Source organism: Geotrypetes seraphini, chromosome 4, assembly GCF_902459505.1.
Source record: "Geotrypetes seraphini chromosome 4, aGeoSer1.1, whole genome shotgun sequence".
In the NCBI taxonomy this organism is placed as follows: domain Eukaryota; kingdom Metazoa; phylum Chordata; class Amphibia; order Gymnophiona; family Dermophiidae; genus Geotrypetes; species Geotrypetes seraphini.
Window position 1 is genome coordinate 178,365,769 of NC_047087.1, and position 23,022 is coordinate 178,388,790.

The 23,022-nt window shown below is 45.6% G+C and overlaps 1 protein-coding gene across 1 annotated transcript in view; it reads left to right on the plus strand.

Annotated features, from left to right (window-relative positions):
• The window catches only part of CSNK2A2 (casein kinase 2 alpha 2), a 238,713-nt gene that overhangs the window by 191,690 nt on the left and 24,001 nt on the right, over positions 1 to 23,022 (plus strand). Inside the window, 2 exon segments of the mRNA XM_033940919.1 lie at positions 5,358 to 5,459; positions 13,475 to 13,575. Of these exon segments, the coding sequence (XP_033796810.1) occupies positions 5,358 to 5,459; positions 13,475 to 13,575 (203 nt within the window).

Genomic DNA, 23,022 nt, shown 5'->3' on the forward strand with positions numbered 1-23,022 from the left:
ATGTTCCGGTGCACCCCGCCTGTCGAAGATTCTTACGATTCCAGGTGGGGGACCTCCACCTCCAGTACAGGGTACTGCCCTTCGGCCTGGCCGCGTCCCCACGAGTATTCACGAAGTGCATGGTGGTGGTTGCAGCAGCCCTCAGGTCACGTGGACTCCATGTGTTCCCTTACCTGGACGATTGGCTCATCAAAGCCCCGACCAGGGAGGGGGTTATCTCAGCGACCCGACAGTCTATTGCCTTCCTGCAAACTCTCGGGTTCGAGATAAACTTTCCAAAGTCTCAGTTGAGACCGTCGCAGTCTCTTCAATTCATAGGTGCGGTGCTGGACACGGTGCGCCTCCGCTCCTACCTGCCGACCCAGCGGTTGGAAGCCTTGGTACGGATGAGCCGCCAGGTCTCCCAACTATCGAGGGTCTCGGCCAAGCGCATGATGATGCTGCTGGGCCATATGGCCTCGACGGTACATGTCACGCCGTTTGCGAGGCTACACCTGAGGATCCCTCAGTGGACCCTCGCGTCCCAGTGGCGCCAGGAGTGCGACCCGGCGTCTCGCCTCATTTCAGTAACTCCGCCCTTGCGGAAATCGCTGCGTTGGTGGACAGACTCTTCAAATCTGTCCATGGGACTATTGTTTCGCACTCCGCCTTTTCGCAAGGTCCTGACCACGGACTCCTCGGAGTACGCGTGGGGAGCCCATCTCGACGGTCTTCGCACGCAGGGCCTGTGGTCGTCAGAAGACCGCCAGTGTCATATCAACGTGCTAGAGCTGCGAGCCATCTTCCTAGCACTTCGAGCCTTCGTTCACATATTGCAGGACCAGGTGGTCCTCGTCCGCACGGACAATCAGGTGGCAATGTATTATGTGAACAAGCAGGGAGGAACGGGGTCATGGCCCCTCTGCTCCGAAGCTCTTCGCCTCTGGGAGTGGGCGACCTCCCGGAACATCTTCCTCCGGGCGGTCTACATCCAAGGAGAACGGAATTGCCTGGCGGACAAACTGAGTCGACTTCTGCAACCGCACGAGTGGACTCTACACTCAGCAGTTCTACGCGAGGTCTTCGCTCGCTGGGGAACGCCACAGGTGGATCTGTTTGCCTCTCCGGAGACACACAAACTACCACTATATTGTTCTCGGATGTACTCGCAGGACCGTCTGGAAGCGGATGCCTTCCTACTCGACTGGGAAGGGAGGTTCCTGTATGCATTCCCTCCGTTCCCTCTGATCATGCGAACGTTGGTACATCTAAAATCGTCCACGGCCACGATGATTCTCATAGCACCTCGGTGGCCGCGTCAGCACTGGTTCTCCCTGCTGCTCCAGCTCAGTGCCAGAGAGCCTCTCCCCCTGCCTGTCTCTCCTTCTCTGCTGTCTCAGAGTCAAGGATCCATGTTACATCCCAATCTGCAGTCATTGCACCTGACAGCCTGGTTTCTTGTTCCCTGACTCCTCCGGACCTGTCTCAATCGGTGAAGGAGGTGTTGGAAGCCTCCCGCAAGATCTCGACGAGGCTTTGCTATGCGCAGAAATGGACCAGGTTTTCCACCTGGTGCTCGTCTTTTCACCTGGATCCGGTATCAGTTCCGGTATCCTCGGTTTTAGAATATTTGTTTCATTTGTCGCGCTCCGGCTTGAAAACCACTTCGGTGCGGGTTCATCTCAGTGCGATTTCTGCTTTCCACCAACCTCTGGAGGGACGCCCTCTGTCACTCCATCCCTTGGTGACACGCTTCATGAAAGGGTTACTCAGGGTTTGTCCCCCTCTTAAGCCTCCGTCAGTCGTGTGGAATTTGAATGTGGTTCTGGCTCAACTGATGAAACCCCCGTTTGAGCCACTCAACAAGTCCCTCTTAAAATTTCTGACTTGGAAGGCGGTGTTTCTAATTGCCCTCACCTCCGCCAGGCGGATCGGGGAGTTGCAAGCCTTGGTTGCGGACCCTCCTTTCACTGTCTTTCATCACGACAAGGTGGTTCTCCGCACCCATCCTAAGTTTTTACCTAAAGTTGTTTCTGACTTCCACCTCAATCAGTCCATTGTCCTTCCTGTGTTCTTCCCGAAGCCCCACTCCCATCCTGGCGAGACGGCGCTTCACACGCTTGACTGTAAGAGGGCGTTGGCATTTTATCTTCAACGCACCAGGCCTCATCGGAAGGTTCCTCAATTGTTTTTGTCCTTCGATCCCAATCGATTAGGGCATCCAGTTTCCAAGCGCACTCTGTCTAACTGGTTGGCCGCTTGCATTTCCTTTTGCTACGCTCAGGCTGGCCTTCCTCCCCCGGGTCGAGTCACGGGGCACAAGGTCCGAGCGATGGCAGCTTCGATAGCTTTCCTCCGATCCACTCCGATGGAGGACATATGTAAGGCTGCCACTTGGTCTTCGGTTCATACATTCACCTCTCATTACTGTCTGGACACTTTATCCAGGAGTGACGGCCGGTTTGGCCAGTCAGTTTTGCAAAATCTGTTTTCCTAAATTGCCATCCTCCCACCTGCCCTTTTTGGTTAGCTTGGAGGTCACCCACATGTGAGAATATCATGCCTGCTTGTCCTGGGATAAAGCACAGTTACTTACCGTAACAGGTGTTATCCAGGGACAGCAGGCATATATTCTCACAACCCGCCCGCCTCCCCGGGGATGGCTTCCTTGCTAGTTATGGAACTGAGGACCACGAGGTGGGATGCGCCCTCTAGTGGGCGAGAAGGCACGCACATGCGTGGTGCAGTGTGCAAACTTGAAACTTTAATCAAGTTTGCTTGAAAAGCTGTCCGCGCCGGGGCTCCGTAGATGACGTCACCCACATGTGAGAATATATGCCTGCTGTCCCTGGATAACACCTGTTACGGTAAGTAACTGTGCTTTTTCTGCCACTGCCTCAGATCTATCTACTTTTCCATATCTTCCTTTTCCTTACATCCATATACACCATAAGAACATAATAGCTTTACTGGGTCAGACCAATGGTCCATCTAGCCCAGTATCCCGTCTTCATGGAGGCCAATTCAAGTCACAAGTACCTGGCAAAAACCCAAATAGTAGTAGCATTCCATGCCACTAATCCAGGGCAAGCAGTGGCTTCCCCCATGTCTGTCTCAACAGCAGACTATGGATTTTTCTTCCAGGAACTTGGCAAAACCTTTTTTAAAACCAGCAACATTAGCCGTTCTTACCACATCTTCTGGCAATGCGTTCCAAAGCTTAACTATTCTCTCCATTTCCCCTTCATTCAGCATCACTCCTCTGTATTCCTGTATGCCTTCCTTGTTCAGCAATGCCCTTCTGTTTCCTTATCATGTCCTCTCTCCATCCATCATGTTTGCCTTGTCTCTCCCCCCTCCCCAATGTCTAGGTTTTCCTGCTTTCCCTCTTCCATATTTCATTGTGTGCTGCCGCCACCCACCCCCTCCCCCCCCCCATCCAGTATCATTCATTCTGGCCCTTCCTGAGTGTACAGTTTCCCCTTACTTGTTTCCCCTTACTTCTCTCCCCCACCCCCATTTCTGCCTGATCCAATCTGATCTTTTTCTTCTTCCCTGTCTGTTTACCTCCTACCCACCCAACATTTTTGTCATATGATTGGCAGATTAGAGAGCATATTTTGCATAATGAGTGGGACTGGGCAGAGATGGGCAACAGGCACCACATTGACCGATAGGGCAGGTCTGCTGCTGGGAGAACCAGTGCAACAGGCATTACAAAAAGCATTCTCGCTGAGGAGCCTTCACAAGCTCCTTCAGGCCCCTGCTGCAAATGGGGCATATGAGATCTTCATGCACATAACTCTGGAAGTGAGTTAAATCATACCCCATTGCTCATCACCAGCAGCGGAATCACACTGAGCCTCCACTCCCCCCCCCCCTCTTGCTGCTGGGATGATCAAGTTTGTAAGATGCTGGACTTGGGAAGGAGGGCCAATATCAGACTGTGTTGAAGGGGTGAAAAAGATGGCAGTGTTCTTCAATACAAAGTCATCCCAAATCCAGTTGCAAAAAAAAAAAGATTGTGTATGCCTCCCAAGAGGTCTCCAAGGGCCATGTATTGAAAAACATTGAACTAGGTTAAGGTGTTATATTTGTACCGGGGCTTCCATTAATTCTATCTATATAGGAGTCATATCCCCACAGTACATTGTCAATTGAAGTTATCAATTGCAAGGGTTGAGTGAATAAGGAAGGGTACATAAAGGGAGAGAGAAATGAGAAAAGGATATGAGAATGTTGACATGTAATAAAAGATCAAGGGGGGAATTAATCTCCAAGAGGGGTGAAGAACTGGAGAGTGGTTAGTTTAGGAAAGCCAGAAAGGAATTAATAGGCTCAAAGTTTTTAAATGCAATCACAAGAGTCTCTAAAATTTAATTGTTGTATCTCTATTTATATATACAGTCAAACCTCGGTTTACGAGTGCACCGGTTTGCGAGTGTTTTGCAAGACGAGCAAAACATTTGTGAAATCAGCGCCTCGGAAACCGAGTTTAAATCGATTTACGAGCGCCACCCCACACGATCCGGCATCCCCTCCTCGAGCACCGAAATAACATCCCTTACCCCGATTTGGCACCAGCACCAACGCACAGGACATGCCAGTGCCCAAAGATCCTCCCTCTTGGCTGTGCTGGGCTGAGCGGTGCGTCGGAGATCCTCCCTCTTGCCTGTGCTGGGCTGGACTGGGCCTTGAGCATTTGCACATGCTCAAGGCCTTCTGGTCTCGCTCTCTCCAAGATTCTGAGAATCTGAGAATCTCGGAGAGAGCGAGACCAGAAGGCCTTGAGCATGCGCAAATGCTCAAGGCCCAGTCCAGCCCAGCGCAGGCAAGAGGGAGGATCTCCGACGCACCACCCAGCACAGCCAAGAGGGAGGATCTTCGGGCACTGGCATGTCCTGTGCGTTGGTGCTGGTGCCGGTGCCAAATCGGGGTAAGGGATGTTATTTTGGTGCTCGTGGGGGATGTAGGATTGGGGGGGGTGGGGGGCGAGGGGAGGGGGAGAATGCCGGTTCGCAGGGGGGATGCCGGATTGTGGGGAGGGGGGGGAATGGAGCGCCAGTAGCCTTGGGGGGGGAGGGGAGGAGGAGGTGGAACGAATCAAAGCGAGTTTCCCTTACTTCCTTTGGGGAAACTCGCTTTGATATACAAGCAATTTGATTTACGAGTATACTTCTGGAACGAATTATGCTCGTAAACAAAGGTTCCACTGTATATGTTTCACTGATTGTACAGTCCTTTTTTGTTGTGAACCGCCTGGAACTTATGGTTGGGCTGTATACAAGAATAAAGATTATTATTATTAAAATTTGCTTTACAATTTTGCCTGCTTACAAATATTCCATTCTGCTGACAGATTTTCTTAATGTTTTCAGATGTATGATTACAGCCTGGACATGTGGAGTTTAGGTTGTATGTTGGCCAGTATGATCTTCAGAAAGGAGCCTTTCTTCCATGGACAGGACAACTATGACCAAGTAAGCAAGTGTCTTTCCTCTTCCTCCAGTATATTGCAGTCAAAATGCCATTTTTTTTCACTGACTCACATGGAGGATGTTTGTAACATATTATCGTGGAACTCAGTTTGAAGTATCTCGGGGTTTGCTGCTCACACCTTTTATTATTCAACATATTGTATGTGTACACCTCTTGGACAGTCTATTAGGAGGGAGCATCAGCTGCGTAATATACACTGACATTCAGCTATATTCTGAACCTGACTTTAACAGTTGAGAAAAAATAAGCAGGCTTTATGCATGCTTGGTTGAAATCTAGGATTGCATGAATTCCAGTAAATTAAGCCTGAAATCTTTGAAAATATGATTAGAGATCTACAAATAGTCCTCTTTCCCCTTAACCCATCCAAATGATAGGGTTACCTTAGATACTTGAATATAAACTGAGGTAACCTTTTTTCTCCCAAAAATGGAGGAAAAAAGATTGACTCAAATATAAACTATGGGGGCGGGGATTTAATATTCAAGTGCAGTGCCTTGCCTTACCCTGCTCTGCACCCTGTTCCCGCCTCCCTCGCTGCTCTGCCAGGCTCTGCACCCAGCGCCATTCCCTCCCTGCCAGGCTCTGTCCCCTGTCCCCCCTCCTTCCTAATGTCTTGCAGGCCTCCACTGGGCCTGCCGTGAGATGTTTTTCAAAAACATCTGTAATGGATTTTAAATACAGATTCAGATGGATTCCACTGTGATTGTTGTTGGCTTCCTAGCTGCTTGGATAGGGTATCATGTTTGCATTTGCATTATTACACTGTTATATATGTATACTATGTTTGCACAAGATTACAGTTAACCATTCTAAGTATGCTTATTTACACCCTCCTAAATAGGTTAACCGTTACAACTAAGTAATCTGTATTTACATGCATCCTAAATAGCTCTAGCAATGTGTACAATATTTGTCCTATTTACTCTCATCCTCGATAATTCTAGATACACTCATCCTAATTTATTTTAGTTCCTTGTCACAAAAGCAAAGTTTGAGGGGAATGATATCCATTTTCTGTACTTTTGTGGCACAGGTAATTAAGAAAGGACATTGATTGCCTAAGAAATTTTTTTAAAAAATTATTACATAGTGTAATATATTTAAAACATTAAGGGGTGTCTTTTTAATAAAGATTAGCACATACCATGTGCCACAAGACCCATTTTATTCCTATGCACTCATCTTTAGTAAAAGACCCCCTAAAGCAGCAAACAATATAGAATATATAAACAAACCAAACAAGATATTAAATAAAACAATGTTTAAATAAATACATATAGCAAAACTATCTAAGAGCGACAAAAGCCTGAGAGAGCTAGATATTCACCTTCTTCCTAAAGATAATGAGATCTTCAATTTGGTGGATGTGGTAAGATGCTAAATTCTGAAGAGCAAGTTCAGTTGGAGAATACCTGCTTATGGATTTGAGCAAGATGGAATTTCTATAATTCCAAAATCATTTGATTAGACTAGATCAAGCATGTAGGGTCTTGCAGGATAAGGGCAAAAACAAACCAAAATTGCAAGATGATAGTTGCTGCCCCAGATATCTCCCAGGAGGCTAATTTGGCTCACGTCTTTGCACTGAAGGACTCTTCCTTAGAGCTTTAAATCAAAATTGTTCCTTTTATTTTTTTTTTTTGTGATAGCCAAAAGTTTGCAATCACCACCATTTTCACTATATATTGTATGTGACTTCCTCCCTGAGCTTAGGGGATGTTGGTGGGTGATGATGTCCGAGAGCCAGGTGAACTAATAAGTCTTTCTGGGTATGTGTGGGGAGTTTCCTGCTTCATCCTTTTCCTCATCTGTCCCCTTACTCATATCAAGAGTAATATAGGCAGCTTCCCTGGTGTGGCTTATTGATCTGATTGTCTATGGATAACTTCTTTAGCACTCTCCAGACAGGTATAGGATTAATCTTACAAGCGGATATATATCTTATCATGACCAGCAGGTGGAGACTGAGACAAAACTTTGGAGCTATACATATCATGTGACTCCCTCCCTAATTACCTCAGTCTTCTCTCAGTCTCCAGCAGGTGTGGTAAGCTGTACCCCTCTCCCTTGGTAGGGCTGTTGGAATTTGTTTAGGAATTTTTGTCCCTTTTTGTTGCTGGATTGAGCTTGGGTGGACCCTGTTTGGGGGTCCATCTGACCTTGGGGGTGTCAAACACGGCGGGTCTTAAGCAGAGTCCCTCCCCCTACCTTCCTCCACCTCCCCACATTTTGTAGAGGTACCTCAACAGTAAGCTTTACCCCCCCCTGGCAGTAAGGCATATTGTTTAGAGAGCCATTGGAGTCTGTTCTGTGAAAAAAAAAAAATCCTGAGGCAGTGCCGATCTAAAGGGTTGTTTTCCCTTTAAATAAGCTGTAAATTACTGTATTTTTCAACTACACTTTTCTTTCAGCTAGGTCGCGTATGAAGCAATTGAGCACTTTTCAGGGGGAGAGGTGCACAATTTGGTCGAGACGCTAGGCACTTGCGGCCAGCCTGAAAACAGCTGTTTGGGCCGTTGTGGTTGTGGAAGTCTAGTCCACATCGGTTGCTGGTCTCCAAGGCTCCCTGCCGCTAGTGCCTCGCGAACTGGCAGAGCTTTGCAGGGAAGCCTGGTCTTTTCCTGCCGCCCACAGAGGGATTTCCTGTCAGCTGTTTTTTCCTCAGTTGATGCTGGCTTTTGCCTGTTTTAGCGGCTGGGACAGTTCAGTCTTCTCAGCTGCTACAGGCCCTGGAGGGGCTATTTTTTTGCTGTTTTTCCTCAGATAGCCCCTTCATCTTGTATTTAGCCTCAGGTTCCTTCTCCCTGTTTTGACATAACATGGACAGGTTACAGCAGGGTCCCATGGGGCCGCCAGGGGTTCCCCCCCCCTCATTTTCTTTTTGCTTTGTGTAAAGCATATAGGCAGCTGGGGGTCCTACTTGTGTCCAGGGAGTCTTGGTGGTTTGTTCCCTTCACACCCCCTGTTGTTTTGACCCCTTAATTCTTTTCGCATTCCCCCCTCCTCCTCCCTCGTCCAGGCGCCCACGTATCGCTTTGGTCGAGGACTAGTTGTCTGAGGAGAGTTTTATCTAATGCATGAGAACCTGGACCTTTGGGGACACCTCCAGGATCCTCTCGAGGGGACAGCCGATGGTACTGGGGACTTTTTTCCCGTCTTACCAGCGAGGAGAGGCATTTGAGGTGCGCCTTTTTCAGAAGGGCAGGCTCTCAGATCTGATTCAGCAGATCTCCTCGGTGTTGCACTTTGAGGAGGCGCCACCTGTGATCCCAAGTATGGAGGACCTTCTTCTTTGGGGGATTTCTTCTGCTTCCCTCTCTTGTCCAATATATCCAGTTTTTATTTCTGGATTTTATCCTGGCGCAGTGGACTTCGCCGGAGGCATCTTTTCAGTTTATGCACTCCTGGGCTTGTTTGTATCCCATCCCGGTGGGGGATAGGGCTACCTTAAAGTCGCCGGTAATGGACGCGGTGGTCTCAGCTATTGCTACACGGCATACTGTGCCCATCGAGAGCAGTTCTGTCTTAACAGACTCTGAGGAGCGTAAGTTGGAGACCATTCTTAAACAGAATTTTGATGTCTGCATTGGGGGTCCAGGCAGCTATTAGTGCGGGACTGGTGGCTCAGGCCATGTTTCAGTGGGACGAGCGGGTCCTTGACAGTGAGTCTGATGGTCAGAAGGTGGCGAAGATTCAGATGGCTGCCTCTTTCCTATCAGACGCCCTCTATGACTTCTTGCGGTCATCTGCCAAATCCATAGCTGCACGTTGGACCTTCTGGCTTTGGGCTTGGTCGACAGATGTGGTGTCCATCTCTAAATTTTCTTTTCAGGGGTCCTTGTTGTTTGCCAGAGGTTTTGGACTAGTTATTTCAAACTCTGATGGACTGAAGACAGTGCTTGCCAGGCTCTTCAAGGTGGCATTGCTCAGGGGGAGTCTGCGAGATTTCCGCATCATGAGCGTGGGACTGCTCACTATTCGACCTCTGATTTTGCCAGGGGTCATTTCTTTCAGCGAATGCAGTCCTGTCAGGCCCATTGGGAGGCTAAGAATCCCTCCATCAGTTCCCCCACTGTCCGTCCTGCCCAATAACTCTATGCCCGTGCCCCCTCTGGTTCCAATGGGTGCTAGGCTGGAGGTGATTTGGGAAAGTTCTGCTCTGCAGTTTGCCCATTCCCTGTCAGATCATTTTCTAGCTTCTCCTTGTCATGCACCGTGGAAGAAGCAGGTTTTTCGCCAGATCCTTAAAAGATTGCTAGATCTCAGAGCGGTGGTTCCAGTGCTCCCTTCGGAGTCGGGCACCAGCAGGTACTCGATTTACATTGTGGTGCCCAAGAAAGAGGGATCTTTTTGACCCATCTTAGATTTGAAGGGGGGTCAACAGGCTTTTCGCATGGAGACTCTGCAATCGGTGATTCTGGCGGTTCAACTGGGGGTGTATCTAACCTTTCTCGACCTGATAGAGGCCTACTTGCACATTCCAATCTGGATCTCCTATCAGCGCTTCCTTCATTTTGCGATCTTGGGCCAGCACTTTCAGTCCTGTGCGCTCCCTTTTGGTCTGGCCACAGCTCCCCGGACGTTCACTAAGGTTATGGTGGTCGTCGCAGCGGCCTTGCAGACAGAGGGCATTCTGGTGCATCCTTACCTGGACAACTGGTTCATTAGCAAAATCTTTCCATGAGAGCACCCGGGTCATGGCTCAGGTGGTGGAGTTCCTGCAGTCACTGGGATGGGTTGTCAACCTTGCCAAGAGCTGGTTGGCCCCCTCGCAGCGCCTGGAGTATCTTGGGATGGTGTTCGACACTTCCTTGAGGAAGGTCTTCCCAGAGGCCTGGGTAAGCAAATTACACACTCAAATTTTCCTGCTTATGGCGTCCCAGTGTCCTTGGGCACAGGATTTCCTCCAAGTCTTGGGGTCAATGGCGGCTTCCCTCAACGTGATGAGATGGGCTCGGGCCCACATGCGTCCTTTTCAGTATGCCCTGCTTCGGAGGTGGTCGCCCCAAACCCTTAATCTAGATCACCCTGTTCCTCTGGGGGGCTTGGCTCACTCCAGTCCTCATTGGTGGCTCCAGATCTCCCATCTTATTCAAGGGACGAGTCTGGATCAGCCACAGTGGATGGTGCTTCTCACGGATGCCAGTCTTCTCGTTTGGTGAGCTCAATGTCTAGGTCACTCAGCTCAGGGTACCTGGTCCACGGAGGAAGCGTCCTGGTCAATCAGTGTTCTGGACACCAGAGCCATCCGTCTGAAACTGTTAGACTTCCACTCCTTCTTGTCAGGCAAATCAGTCCGAGTTCTGTCAGACATTGCCACGGCGGTAGTCTATGTCGCTCAACAGGGGGGCACCAAGAGCACTCAGGTGGTGCAGGAGGCGACTCTGCTCATGCTCCGGGTAGAGTCACATCTTCAGGACATCTCGGCCTCCCACATAGCCAGAGTGGAGAATGTTCAAGCGGACTTCCTCAGTCATCTTACATTAGATCCCAGAGAGTGGTATCTAAGCCACGTGGCCTTTCAGTTGATAGGTCAGTCTTGGGGTCAGCTCCTAATGGACCTGATGGCCACATGAGTCAATGCCAAAACTCTCTGCTTCTTCAGTTGCCGCAAAGACGGTCAGGCCTAGGGTCTGGATGTTCTGGTTCAACCATGGCCAAAGGAGGGGCTGTTGTATGTATTCCCTTTGTGGCCATTAGCAGACAGAGTTTTACTCCGCATTGTTTGTCACCCAGGCCTGGTGGTTCCGGTGGCTCTGGATTGGCCCAGGCGACCATGGTATGTGGATCTGGTAAGGCATCTGGTGTCGGATCCTCTTCCTCTGCCTCTTTCGCACGATCTTCTGACTCGGAGCTCCATTCCCATGTTCGATCCAAGTCTCTTTATGTCTTACGGCTTGGATCTTGAAAGGTCTTGCCTAGGTAAGAAGGAGTATTCAGACAATGTGATCTCCACTCTCTTGGGGTCCCGCAGACTTTCCACTTTTTGGGCTTATGTGCGAGTTTGGCGTATATTTGAGGAGTGGTGTATGCCGTGAGGACTGGTTGCTTTTCGCGCTTCCCTGCCTAACATCTTAGAGTTCTTGCAGAATGGCCTGGACAGGGGCCTGGCTTGGCCTTCTCTCCAGGTTTAGCTTGCAGCCCTTTCAGCCTTTCGTGAGTTATTATGGAAGTCAGCGTCTGACTACCATTCCTGATGTCGTTCGCTTCTTGCGGGCGGCCAAGTTGCTCAAGCCTCCTGTGCAATTGTCTGTTCCCTCTTGGGATTTGAATCTGGTCCTGTCCGGGCTTGTGCTCTCCCCGTTTGAGCCTTTGAGTGCCTGCACGTTGAAGGACCTTATTCTTAAGGCGGTCTTTTTGGTGGCTATTACTTTTGCTAGATGTGTTTCGGAGCTGCAGGCTCTCTCTTGTCGGCCTCCTTTCCTCGAGTTTTCTAGGGAGCAAGTAGTGTTGCGGCCTGTTCCTTCCTTTCTTCCAAAGGTAGTTTCTCCTTTTCATGTCATTCAGTCAGTGGTCCTCCCGGTCCTGGGTACTTGTGTAGGTTCTTCTGAGCAGAAACAGTTGCGCAAATTGGATGTTGGACGTGTCCTTCATGCCTACTTGCGCAGGACCCAGGAGATCAGGAAATCAGATCATCTTTTTGTCCTTCTAGCAGGTCCTCGTAGGAGGGATAGCGCTTCCGAGGCTACCATTCTGCGCTGGATCAAGGAGACTATTGCTTCTGCTTATCTTCTTCAGAAAGACTGTTCCGGACTTTCTCAAGGCTCATTCTACTCGGGGTCAGACATCTTCTTGGGCTGAGTCTTCGCTGGTGCCTCCTGTGGATATTTGTAAGGCGGTGGTCTGGTCTTTCCTATATTCCTTTGTCAGTCACTACCGTGTGGACGTTCAGGCATGTCGGGACACGGTGTTCGGTGCACGTGTTATGGTGGCGGCCCTTCGGAGGTTCCACCCATGATGGGGACTGCTTTGGTATGTCCCGCTTGTAAGATTAATCCTATACCAGTATGGAGAGTGCTAAAGAAGGAGAAATTAGGTTCTTACCTGCTAATTTACTTTCTTTTAGCTTCGGTATAGGAATCTACCATTTCTGTTGTCGTGTTCTTGCGTGCAGATTTTCATTTTTTGATCGGTTTCTAGTATTTTTCTAGGGCCGGGGAGATAAAGAACAGCGGCTGTGGGGACCTTTGCATTTGCCAACAGCATTTCTGTTTTTATTTGTTGATACTCCTGTTCGGAGTCTTGTTCGTTTTTTCTGTATATAGTTCTTAGTTCTGCTTGGCTATTCGGCAGACTGAGGTAATTAGGGAGGGGTCACGTGATATGTACAGTTCCAAAGTTTTGTTTCAGTCTCCTCCTGCTGGTAATGATAAGATATATACCCGCTTGTAAGATTAATCCTATACCAGTCTGGAGAAGCTAAAAAAAAGTAAATTAGCAGGTAAGAACCTAATGTCTCCATCTGTTAAGAGGTAAGCAGCTTTTGTTTTCTCTATTAATAAACAGGATGAATAGTTATACAGATGGGGACTCCAGAGTTGTGTGCTTCTGCCTTTCTGTCAAGCTTTCTGGATATCCATAGTGAATATGCATGAGATTAATTTGCATATGCTGGCTCTCCGGTGCATACAGATTTCTCATGCATATCCATTATGAGGATCCTGAAATCGTAGCGTATTGTTGAGCCCTTAGGATAGGGTTGAATAGCCTCAGTGTAAACAATAAATATTAGTGTTGAGGTGATGTCAGATCTTGTTCTGGAATCTGTTCAGTGTATTGTGCCAATCACTGTGTAATTTATAATCTCCATGGTGTTGACGACTGAATGATTCAGTCTGATTCTGTAGTAGTTGAATAGAAACACTTGTGAGACAAGCACCTGATATTTCTTTTCTTTATCTTTTCCCTGTAGCCATTCTTTTCTCCTCAGTGGGTGGTTTTATCTTCAATAACTAGGTAGTGCTGAAAATCTTTTTCTTTCTTCTTTTTATAGCTGGTCCGCATTGCCAAAGTTCTGGGCACAGATGAGCTATATGTGTACTTGAAAAAGTATCACATAGAACTGGATCCGCACTTCAATGACATCCTAGGACAGTAAGTTGTATTGTGAGCAGAAAAGAAAACTGCAGTAGGAAACTTGGGTCAACTGGAAGTGATATCCTCATTTTGGTAATGAGGGGGACAGAAGACACTTCTCTGACAGGCAGATATAGGAAGTAATTATTAAGATGCATTAAGGCAATAACATGTCATTTGCCCTTTAATTTTCATTAAATAGCAATAGCTTGCATTATATTACCATATAAATAATATACCGTATTTTTCGCTCTATAAGACACACTTTTTCTTCCCCCCAAAAAATGGGTGGAAATAAGGGTGCATCTTGTGGAGTGAATACCCCCCTCCTTACCTTAATTCCTCTGGCGGTCCAGCGCTGTAGGGCAGGAACTTTCAGCCTCCTGCCCTTCCCTCCGGCTGGCTCCCAAGTGGCAGCATCAGAGTCAGAGCAGCGCAGAAGGCAGGCAGCCATTCACGAGCATCGCGGGACAAGGCAGGAAGCGAAAAGCTCGCGCCTGCTTTCTGCGCTATTCTGCCGCTGCTACTCGGGATTCATCTGGAGGGAAGGGCAGGAGGCGCTGGACCACCGGAGGAATTAAGGGGAGGGGGCCCTGCCTGCCTGCTTTCCTCAGGGTGGGGGACCCTGCCTGCCTGCTACTAGGCCTATCTGCCCTGTCCTGGCCTACCACTAGACCACCAGTGGGGGGGACAGGGTGCAGAGCCTGGTAGGAAGTGTGGGGTTGGGTGCAGAGCTTGGCAGGGAGAATTTGGTTCAGTATGTGTGTTTTCTTGTTTTCCTCTAAATCTAGGGTGCATCTTAAGGTCAGGTTCATCTTATGGAGCAAAAAATATGGTACTATAAACTATAACGTATATTGCTTTAGTTTATTGCATGAAATATGAGTTGTAAATGCATGCAAAATATCTCATTTTTATGTAAATTGTATAATGCTAGTTTGTGGTGAACACTAAGTTGTGGTGATTCAGATAACATTTATTGTGGTGAACACTGTAAGTTGTGGTGATCTAGATAACATTGGCTCAAAGCTGGCATAATTTTTTCCTTAGAGCATCAGACCGCTAACTTTTATAGCCAGTTCTCAGAGCTATACCTGAAAGAAGCCAAAGCTGAATTGTTGTCAACTTCTTCAAATAGATGCCTCCTATCCCCACCTACCAAGCACAATCGCAGTAGTCTAGAGGATTCTAGGGCAGGAGCAATTCCAAGTCACCTCTGCTGATGCTGGTGGTGCCTATTGGTAGTCTCACAGTACAACTGCAAGAGGTTGCTGGTACTGTTTTGAATACAGCGCTTGACTGGAGCAACCGGTGATCACTCCTCCTTTACTGGAATCCACCATGGATGGGGAAAGGTAGACTCAATAACAGTGGTAGAAAAGGGGTCCAATTGGGGAGAGGGGGGAGATGACCCAGTTCAGTTCAATCCCCTTTTTAAGAATGTACTTGGGGAAGATAAAGGCAGTTTGCGAGGTTTGTTACAAGTTATTTATGTACTATGGGAATCACTAATCTGCAGGTTAGAGATTTCCTGTGGGAAACTAAGGTGGTATAAAATTCCAACTTATACTGGAGCTTAGCAATTTCCCCCCCCCCACCCCATAGTGAGTGACATAAATGTCAAGAGTGATGAGATGAAGGATACAAGGGTAAGACCTGAAAAGTAGTGGAATACTGCTGTTGCTTTTGGCTTTTATTTCTGAGAAGCATTGGTGGTTGGGGAGGGATATCTTGTAGTTTAGTTAAATTTGGAGAATTATTTTCTGTGAATGTATTTAAGGGTGGTTTGTTTGGTTTTTTTGTATTTTGAGGGGAAGAGGGTTATTGATTATAAAGTGAATTTGTGTTTAGGGTTGTCTTTACTAAGCCAGTATTCTAATGAACAGAAAAATAAAAAAGAGAAAAAAATCAAGGGCTTGATCTTCAAAAGAGGGAGAATGCTACAGTGGTAGCCACTGATGGTTAACGAAGTAAATCTTAGCACATCCACCATTTATCCTGTAGCGTGCAGAGGTAACAGAAAAACTCATTTAGAAAGCAATTGTTCTGCACTCTTTTCAAATAGGACTAACTGTACCTAATGTCCTTCTGATTCTATATAATTGCTGCTTTATTTAAAAGAAGGTTGGCAAAGTGTAATTATAAATTATTTTATTAGATATCAAAAATACTTAGACTTCTAGCATGCAAGTTATAAAAATAGTTACAAATTCTTCTAATGTTTATTCACAAATATGTATATTTCTGAAATACTAAAGTAATACAAGAAATATCTACAAAACCTAACTTTATATGATTATTTAGAAAAATATCCTTTTTTTTAATATACTTTATTCATTTTCAAATCTTGCAACAAGTGTACAATATTCAATCAATTAATTCGTACAAAAATCACTTGACATTCTTAACATGTCCAAGGTGTCTAATCATTAGAATATGTAATCAATGGCCCCCAAATCTTTTTAAAACTATTGTAATTACCTTGCTGTATAGCAAGCATTCTCTCCATTTTATAAATATGACACACTGAATTCCACCAAAAGGTATAATTAAGTTTAGTATAATCCTTCCAATTTCCAGTAATATGTTGAATGGCAACGCTACAGGGCTTCAAAGAAGGTTTGGATAGGTACCTGGAGGACAAAGGGATTGAGGGGTACAGATAGGAGTGGAGGTAAGTTTAGGGATAGGATTAGAGGTAAGTTACAAAATTAGTCTGGGACCACTGTTCAGGCAATAGGCCTGATGGGCCGCCGCGGGAGCGGACCGCTGGGCAAGATGGACCTCTGGTCTACCTCAGCGGAGGCAACTTCTTATGTTCTTATGTTCTGTCGATATAAGCAAAAGCTTATTGTTATTTGTTGAAATTTGACTCTTCAATCTCATAGATGTACCAAATAAAATAGTATCATATGAAAGGGCAACATGATTTTCTAACATTAAATTAATTTGGGGCCAAATTAACTTCCAAAAGGCATTGACAAAGGGACAGAAAAAAAGTAAATGATCTAGAGTCCCAGCATCTAAATTATAATGCCAGCATCTATTAGACCTAAAGCTGTCCAACTTTTGAAAAATATCCTGATAAGAACTATAAAACAGCCACTATCTCTTTAGCTAAATTAATACTTGTCTCAGAATTAATCAACCATTAGCAAATAAAATAACAGTCAGTGACTAATCCCTAAACTGAAGGAAGTTTCACATCCTTACCCTTTCTCCAGCTGTTCAAGCAGTATTACTTGGGTAGAAATCTTCTGATTTCAAACTTGATGGTGAGCAAACACTGAGACTAGATCGAGTCAATTCCAGGTTATTTCAGTGCACATAGCAGGTATCAGTCTGGTAACAGACCAAAAGATATTCAGCTGCAGAGTTCTTCCTTCCTTTGGCTTAGCACATAGATCAGTTCTTTACCATAAGTGATAAATAGTTCTTTTTCCAGAGATATGCTAGCCATCCAGGAACTCATCTTCTCACCTTCTCTCTTCAGCTTCAGCCCCCAACTCCTTCTCACTTTCTGGTTCTGTTCCATATCCCTCATATGCTCAGGTGACCACTTGACCAATCAGAATTTATCCCGATCAGGGACGGGACCCATGAAGGGTGAATAGGCTTCTTCAAGTACCTTCTTCCAAGGTTAATACAGCATATCCAGCCAAGATGATGATAAAGAAGCAGGACATATGTCATTGCCATGCTTATAACTTGCTTCAAGCTGAACTCTGAAGCATGCATAGCAAAATCCATAGTCTCTTTGTTTCAAAAGAGCTGAATCATCAAAGTTCCTTATGACTCAGCATAGATGGATTCATTAAAATGGTGTTGGGCCTATCCAGGCTTTAAGCTTTTGAAAAGACAATAATGTATACAATCCTATGCTAGCACTTCCTGCCTAGGTTCTGAGTACTAGGATGTACATTTCTTTTGTTTTGTTTTTTTTTTTTTAATTCTTTATTCATTTTCACTTCAATTAACAAGTATACAATATGATAGCTTATATTATACAAAATCACTTGTACATTCTTAACCATAAATCTTAAATACTTTAAATTACCCCCATCCCATCCTCCCAGCCCTCCCTATATCAATAAAATTCATTCATATATGTATTATATCCCTTCTTATTATAAAATTTCAAGTATTTAAAGGTGTCTAATCATTTGAATATTCAATCAATGGCCCCCATATCTTTCTAAACCTATCATAATTCCCATTTCAACCACTGCGCTTAGTCTGTGAATAATTTATTCTATTTAATATCCTGCCTTTTTCTTTCATTGTACCTGATTTACTCGTATCTTTGTTTACAAATTTAATTTTATTTAAACACACAAATATTCCCTGAACACAATAAAATGCAGCAATAGTAATTTGGGATGATCCTGCAAAACATGAGGATTAAATGAGTTTAGGATCAAACATTTTTATTAAGGTGACAAATCCAAAGTGCACATCGTACACAAATACTACATGTTGCCAAGAAATTACAAAACTACATCACTGCAGTATTTATGTCCCTCCTTGTGGAGATAGCGAGTCACCTCCCCAAACCCCTGTTGCCATTGCAAAGTCACCGCCATCAAATCAAGCACATTTAAACTGAACTCTGTAACGAAACGGGAGCCAGTGTAAATTCTTAAACAATGGAGTAATGTACTCAAATTTTGACTTTCTAAAAATTAGTTGTGCCGCAGTGTTCTGTATTAATTGTAACCTTTTCTGATTCCTTTTACTTAAAACCAACATAGAATTGCAGTAGTTCAGCTGAGCTAAAATAACTGACTGGACCAATACTGCAAAATGGTCTTATTTAAAATAAAGAGCGGACACTTTTCAATGTGCGTAAACAAAAAAACCCATAATCGGATGGTTTATTTGATGATGGAAAGAAAGAGAAGAATCTAAAATGATTCCCAATACTCTAGAAGAGAACTCTATTGATAGAATTTCACCGGTATTAAGTGTAACTGTGCTTGGAGTATTTGCATATTTGGGACCAAACCAAAGCAATTTTGGGTTTGTTGTATTTAATTTCATGAGTGGTATATCGAGAAATAAATAATCTGAAATTAAAATAAAGTTGTATTTGAATCAGGTGGATTCTGTTTAACTAGTAATGAATGGTCTTTAAGGCGATTTCTGGAAACGCCTAATTTGGATTTCTCTGACAAAAGATGTGAAGATTAATGCAGAGTGGATGAGGGCAAGTAGGATGTGTCTGTAAGAGAAGAGCAGAGTGGCTGGCAGGTGGCACATGTCTGAAAGAGACAAGAAGTGTGGGATGTGTGTGGGAGAGAGAAAGGCAGAGTGGCGGAGGTCAGTTGGAATGTGTGTGTGAGAACTTGCCCATAGTGATCAATCAGATTTTATTTATTTATTCAATTTTCTGTACCGTTCTCCCAAGGGATCTTGGAATGGTTTACATGAATTTATTCAGGTACTCAAACCACTTTTTCCTATCTGCCCCGATGTGATTAAGTGACTTGTCCAGGGTCACAAGGAGCAGCGTGATTGAACCCACAACCTCAGGGTGCTGAAGCTGTAGCTTTAAGAACTATGCCACACTCTCCCCCTTCGTGTTTCATTTACCCAGAGAAAAGATGAAACTGTATTGGCACTAATGGCAACTTTTGTTCAGGTTTTCCTATTCTCCTGTTCTTATAAACAGGTCCTGTCTAGATGTCATTGTTCATTTTCACTCAGTTTGTATGAATTAGGGTTCAAAGTAGTCTCAGTAGAGTTATAATATCTGCAATACATGCATTATAGTTATGAACTGGTAGATAAAACCAAATAAGTATGAATTATGTATTTATGGTTCATTTATCTATTTGTGTCCCCTGAAGAAGGCATCCTAAGTTGCTGAAACTGGGATCCTAGTTGGGGCATTTGCATAGTGGACTAACCTGATTTCATCTACCAGTTTAGAATTATAATGCATGTATTGCAGATATTGTAACTCCATTGAGACTACTTTACATAGAAACATGATGGCTGATAAAAGCCAAATGATCTAGTCTGCCCATCCGCAGTAACCATTATCTCTTTCTCTCTCCGAGATATCCCACGTGCCTACCCCAGACCCTTTTGAATTCAGACAAAGTCTCTGTCTCCACCACCTCTTCTGGGGGACTGTTCCGTGCATCTACCGCCCTTTCTGTAAAAAAGTATTTCCTTAGATTACTCCGGAGCCTGTCACCTCTTAACTTCATCCTATACCCTCTTATTGCAGAGTTTCCTTTCAAATTAAAGAGACTCGACTCATGTGCATTTACATTACGTAGGTATTTAAATGTCTCTCAAGAAAAAAACTAAGAGTAATAGAAAAAATCCCAAAATTTAACTACAAAATATTACTCACCAGAGATGGGTTACACTCCCCAGATAACCATTTCACAAACCAGTGGAGAAAAAGCGTCAAAAATTTGAGTGCAGCAGTAAACAACTTCAATACTGTTTAAAGTCCAAGCTGCTTATGTACTATCACTGGCAAAAAACTCCACCACCACTGAAATGTAATTATCAAAAGGGTAATATACCCAGTGGCGTACCAAAGGGGGGGGGGGGGGCGGTCCGCCCCAGGTGCACAGCTGTCCAGGACCGGGTCGTCCTACTGTGCAACAGTACCTTCACCTCCGCAAGGCTGCCAGTGGATCCCCTCTGACTTACTTGCTCTGAAGCAGAGTAAGAAGCGTGCGGAGGTGCAGGAAGGTCCTGCGATGTCTCGTCTGCTGGCTCTGCTCCAGAAGAAGTAAGTTACGTCGGAGGGGGGTGGACCTGGCAGACGCAGTCATCGCGGGACTTTGCCGCAACTCCCTGCATCTACCAGTTCCACTCCCTCCGATGTAACTTACTTCTTCCGGAGCAGAGCCGACGATGAGTCATCGCGGGACCTTCCAGCACGCGGCTGCTGACTATGCTCCAGAGCAAGTACATCAGAATGGGGTGGACCAGCAGCTATAGTCATCACGGGAAAGGAGCAGGACTGCTGGAATGGAAGAGTGGTATAGGGAAAGAAAGGGGGAAGATGCTGATTGAAGAGGGGTGGATGGAGAGAGAAAGGGCAGACATTGGATGGTAGTGGGGAGGGTAGAGGGGGAGCCTATGCTGGATGGAAGTGCAGATGGGAGAGATAAGGGAGCAAATGCAGGAAGGAAATGGGAGGAGAGAAAGAGGGGAGCACATGCTGGATGGAAGTTGACAGAGAGAGGAGAAGGTACTATATGGAAGGGGTACAGAAAGAGGGCACATGATGGAAGGAGGGGATAAATAAAAGGAGGTCACATGATGGGGGGGAAAAGGATTGAGTTAGGGAAACACTGGAGGGGTGAGGGAAAGAGGTGACGAGCTGTAGGTAGATAGTAAAAAAGGAAATTGATGAGAGGGTAGTAAGAACGTGATCTAGACAGATGCAGAAAATAAATTGAAAAGGAAAATGAGGGAAAAAAGGGAAAGGGATTGCAGAGGAGAGGTGTGGGAGAGGGAAGAAGAGGAGAGAGATTGCCAGACCAATGGGGGTTAAAGGAGAGATGGAAGGGGGAGGCATACAGTTTCTGGAAGGGGCATAGAAGGAGAGAAGATGCCATATAGGGGCAGAGAGACGGCAGACAGTGGATGGAAGGAAGAGAGCAACAAGAAGATGAGGAAAGCAGAAACCACAGAAGACAAAGGTAGAAAAAAAATTTATATTTATTTATTGCTTTAGGAGACATGTGTCACTGTTTCTGTGGTGTTGCATTGTATGCAGAGTCCAGCTTCTTGCTGGTTCAATTTAACCTTTGTCTATGTATTTCTATTTTATCCCCCCTTTTACAAAACTGTGGAGCGTTTTTTAGCGCCAGTCGTGGTGGTAGCAGCTCTGATGCCCAGAATTCTATGAGCGTCAGATCTGTTACCACCGTGGCTAAAATCCACACTACAGTTTTGTAAAAGAGGGAGGGGTTAGTTTGTGATGACATATTCCATACTAGACAAAGGTATTTTCTGTGTTCTGTGTGTTCGAAAGACATGGTTTTCTGTTAGGATTGACGGTGTAGGATTGATCTGTACTAGTCTGGCTTGTTTAGTTTTACAATGGGTGTATTGATGTACTGCTCACTGCATATGTAAGATGCTGCCTTTTCCTAGGTACTCATGTGACATGTGGCTTGTTACTAAAAATCATGTTTTTCGTACAGATGGGGGAGGGGGGTGGCAAAAAATGATGGGCCCCGGGTGTCACATATGCTAGGTACGCCACTGAATATACCCATCACTGTGCACAGGAAAAACAAAAAAAGTTTTACTTAGCTTGGGACCATGGTCAAACGCCGTGCTGTGCTGGTAGAAAATGTCTGGCCAGACTGTAGATGAAAACACCACGGCACCATTTAGATGTGCAGTCCATAATCCATGCCCAATCCTCCAACAAGTGCCTTGTTTCGCCTCTCAAAGGGTTCCTCAGGGAATGTAAGAACTGGAAAACTTCACTCCTCTTCCGTGCACACCGGCACAGGAAACGCCCATTGCTAAAAAGAACTGCAGGATTCAACTTCCGGTAGCACTTCCGGGTTACAGCGTCATAGCAACAGCCAAAAAACGGCTGCCATTCATCCATACAACTGCCATTCATTCTTCAAACTGTCATTCATCCAAAGAATGCCACCCACTCTACTCGCTAATTAAGGCCATTAGGCCAAATAGTATCCAAAAAGAAAATCCAGCACTGTTCATGCTGGTACAAAAGCCTCTTCACATTGCCCCTCCATGGGATAACAGGAATGTGTTTTAACACAAAACACACAAAATCATCAAAATCATGCCGTTCTTTGGCACAATGGCGGGTCAGGATGTCAACTTCTTTTTTGTGACCGATATTGGACGGTGTTCAAATAACCAAGTCTTGAAACATCTGGCAGTGTGACCAATGTAGGTTAACCCGCAAGGGCACGTCATCCCATACACCACTCCTCTTGTTTCACATGTTGTAAAAGAGCGCAATTTCACCACTTTTCTTGTTGTAAAAGAGCGCAATTTCACCACTTTTCTGCCAGGAACTTGTGCAGCCGTGCCCTCTTGCATAACACCACAAGCTCTTTTACAACATGTGAAACAAGAGTGGTGTATGGGATGACGTGCCCTTGCAGGTTAACCTACATTGGTCACACTACCAGATAAGAACATAAGAATTGCCTCTGCCGGGTCAGACCAGGGGTCCATCGTGCCCAGCAGTCCGCTCCTGCGGCGGCCCTCCAGGTCCTTGACCTGTAAGATCCCTCCACCTGAATTGTTTATGCTCTAATCCTGAAGTACCATGTAAAGTACCCCTCTATCTATACCCTGTCATCCCTTTCTCCTTCAAGAAGTCATCCAAGCCCTTTTTGAAACCCATTATTGTACTTTGTCCTATCACCTCACCTGGAAGCGCATTTCAAGAAATTGATCCGATTTGTCTGACAAGACGTACCTCTAGTGAATCCATGT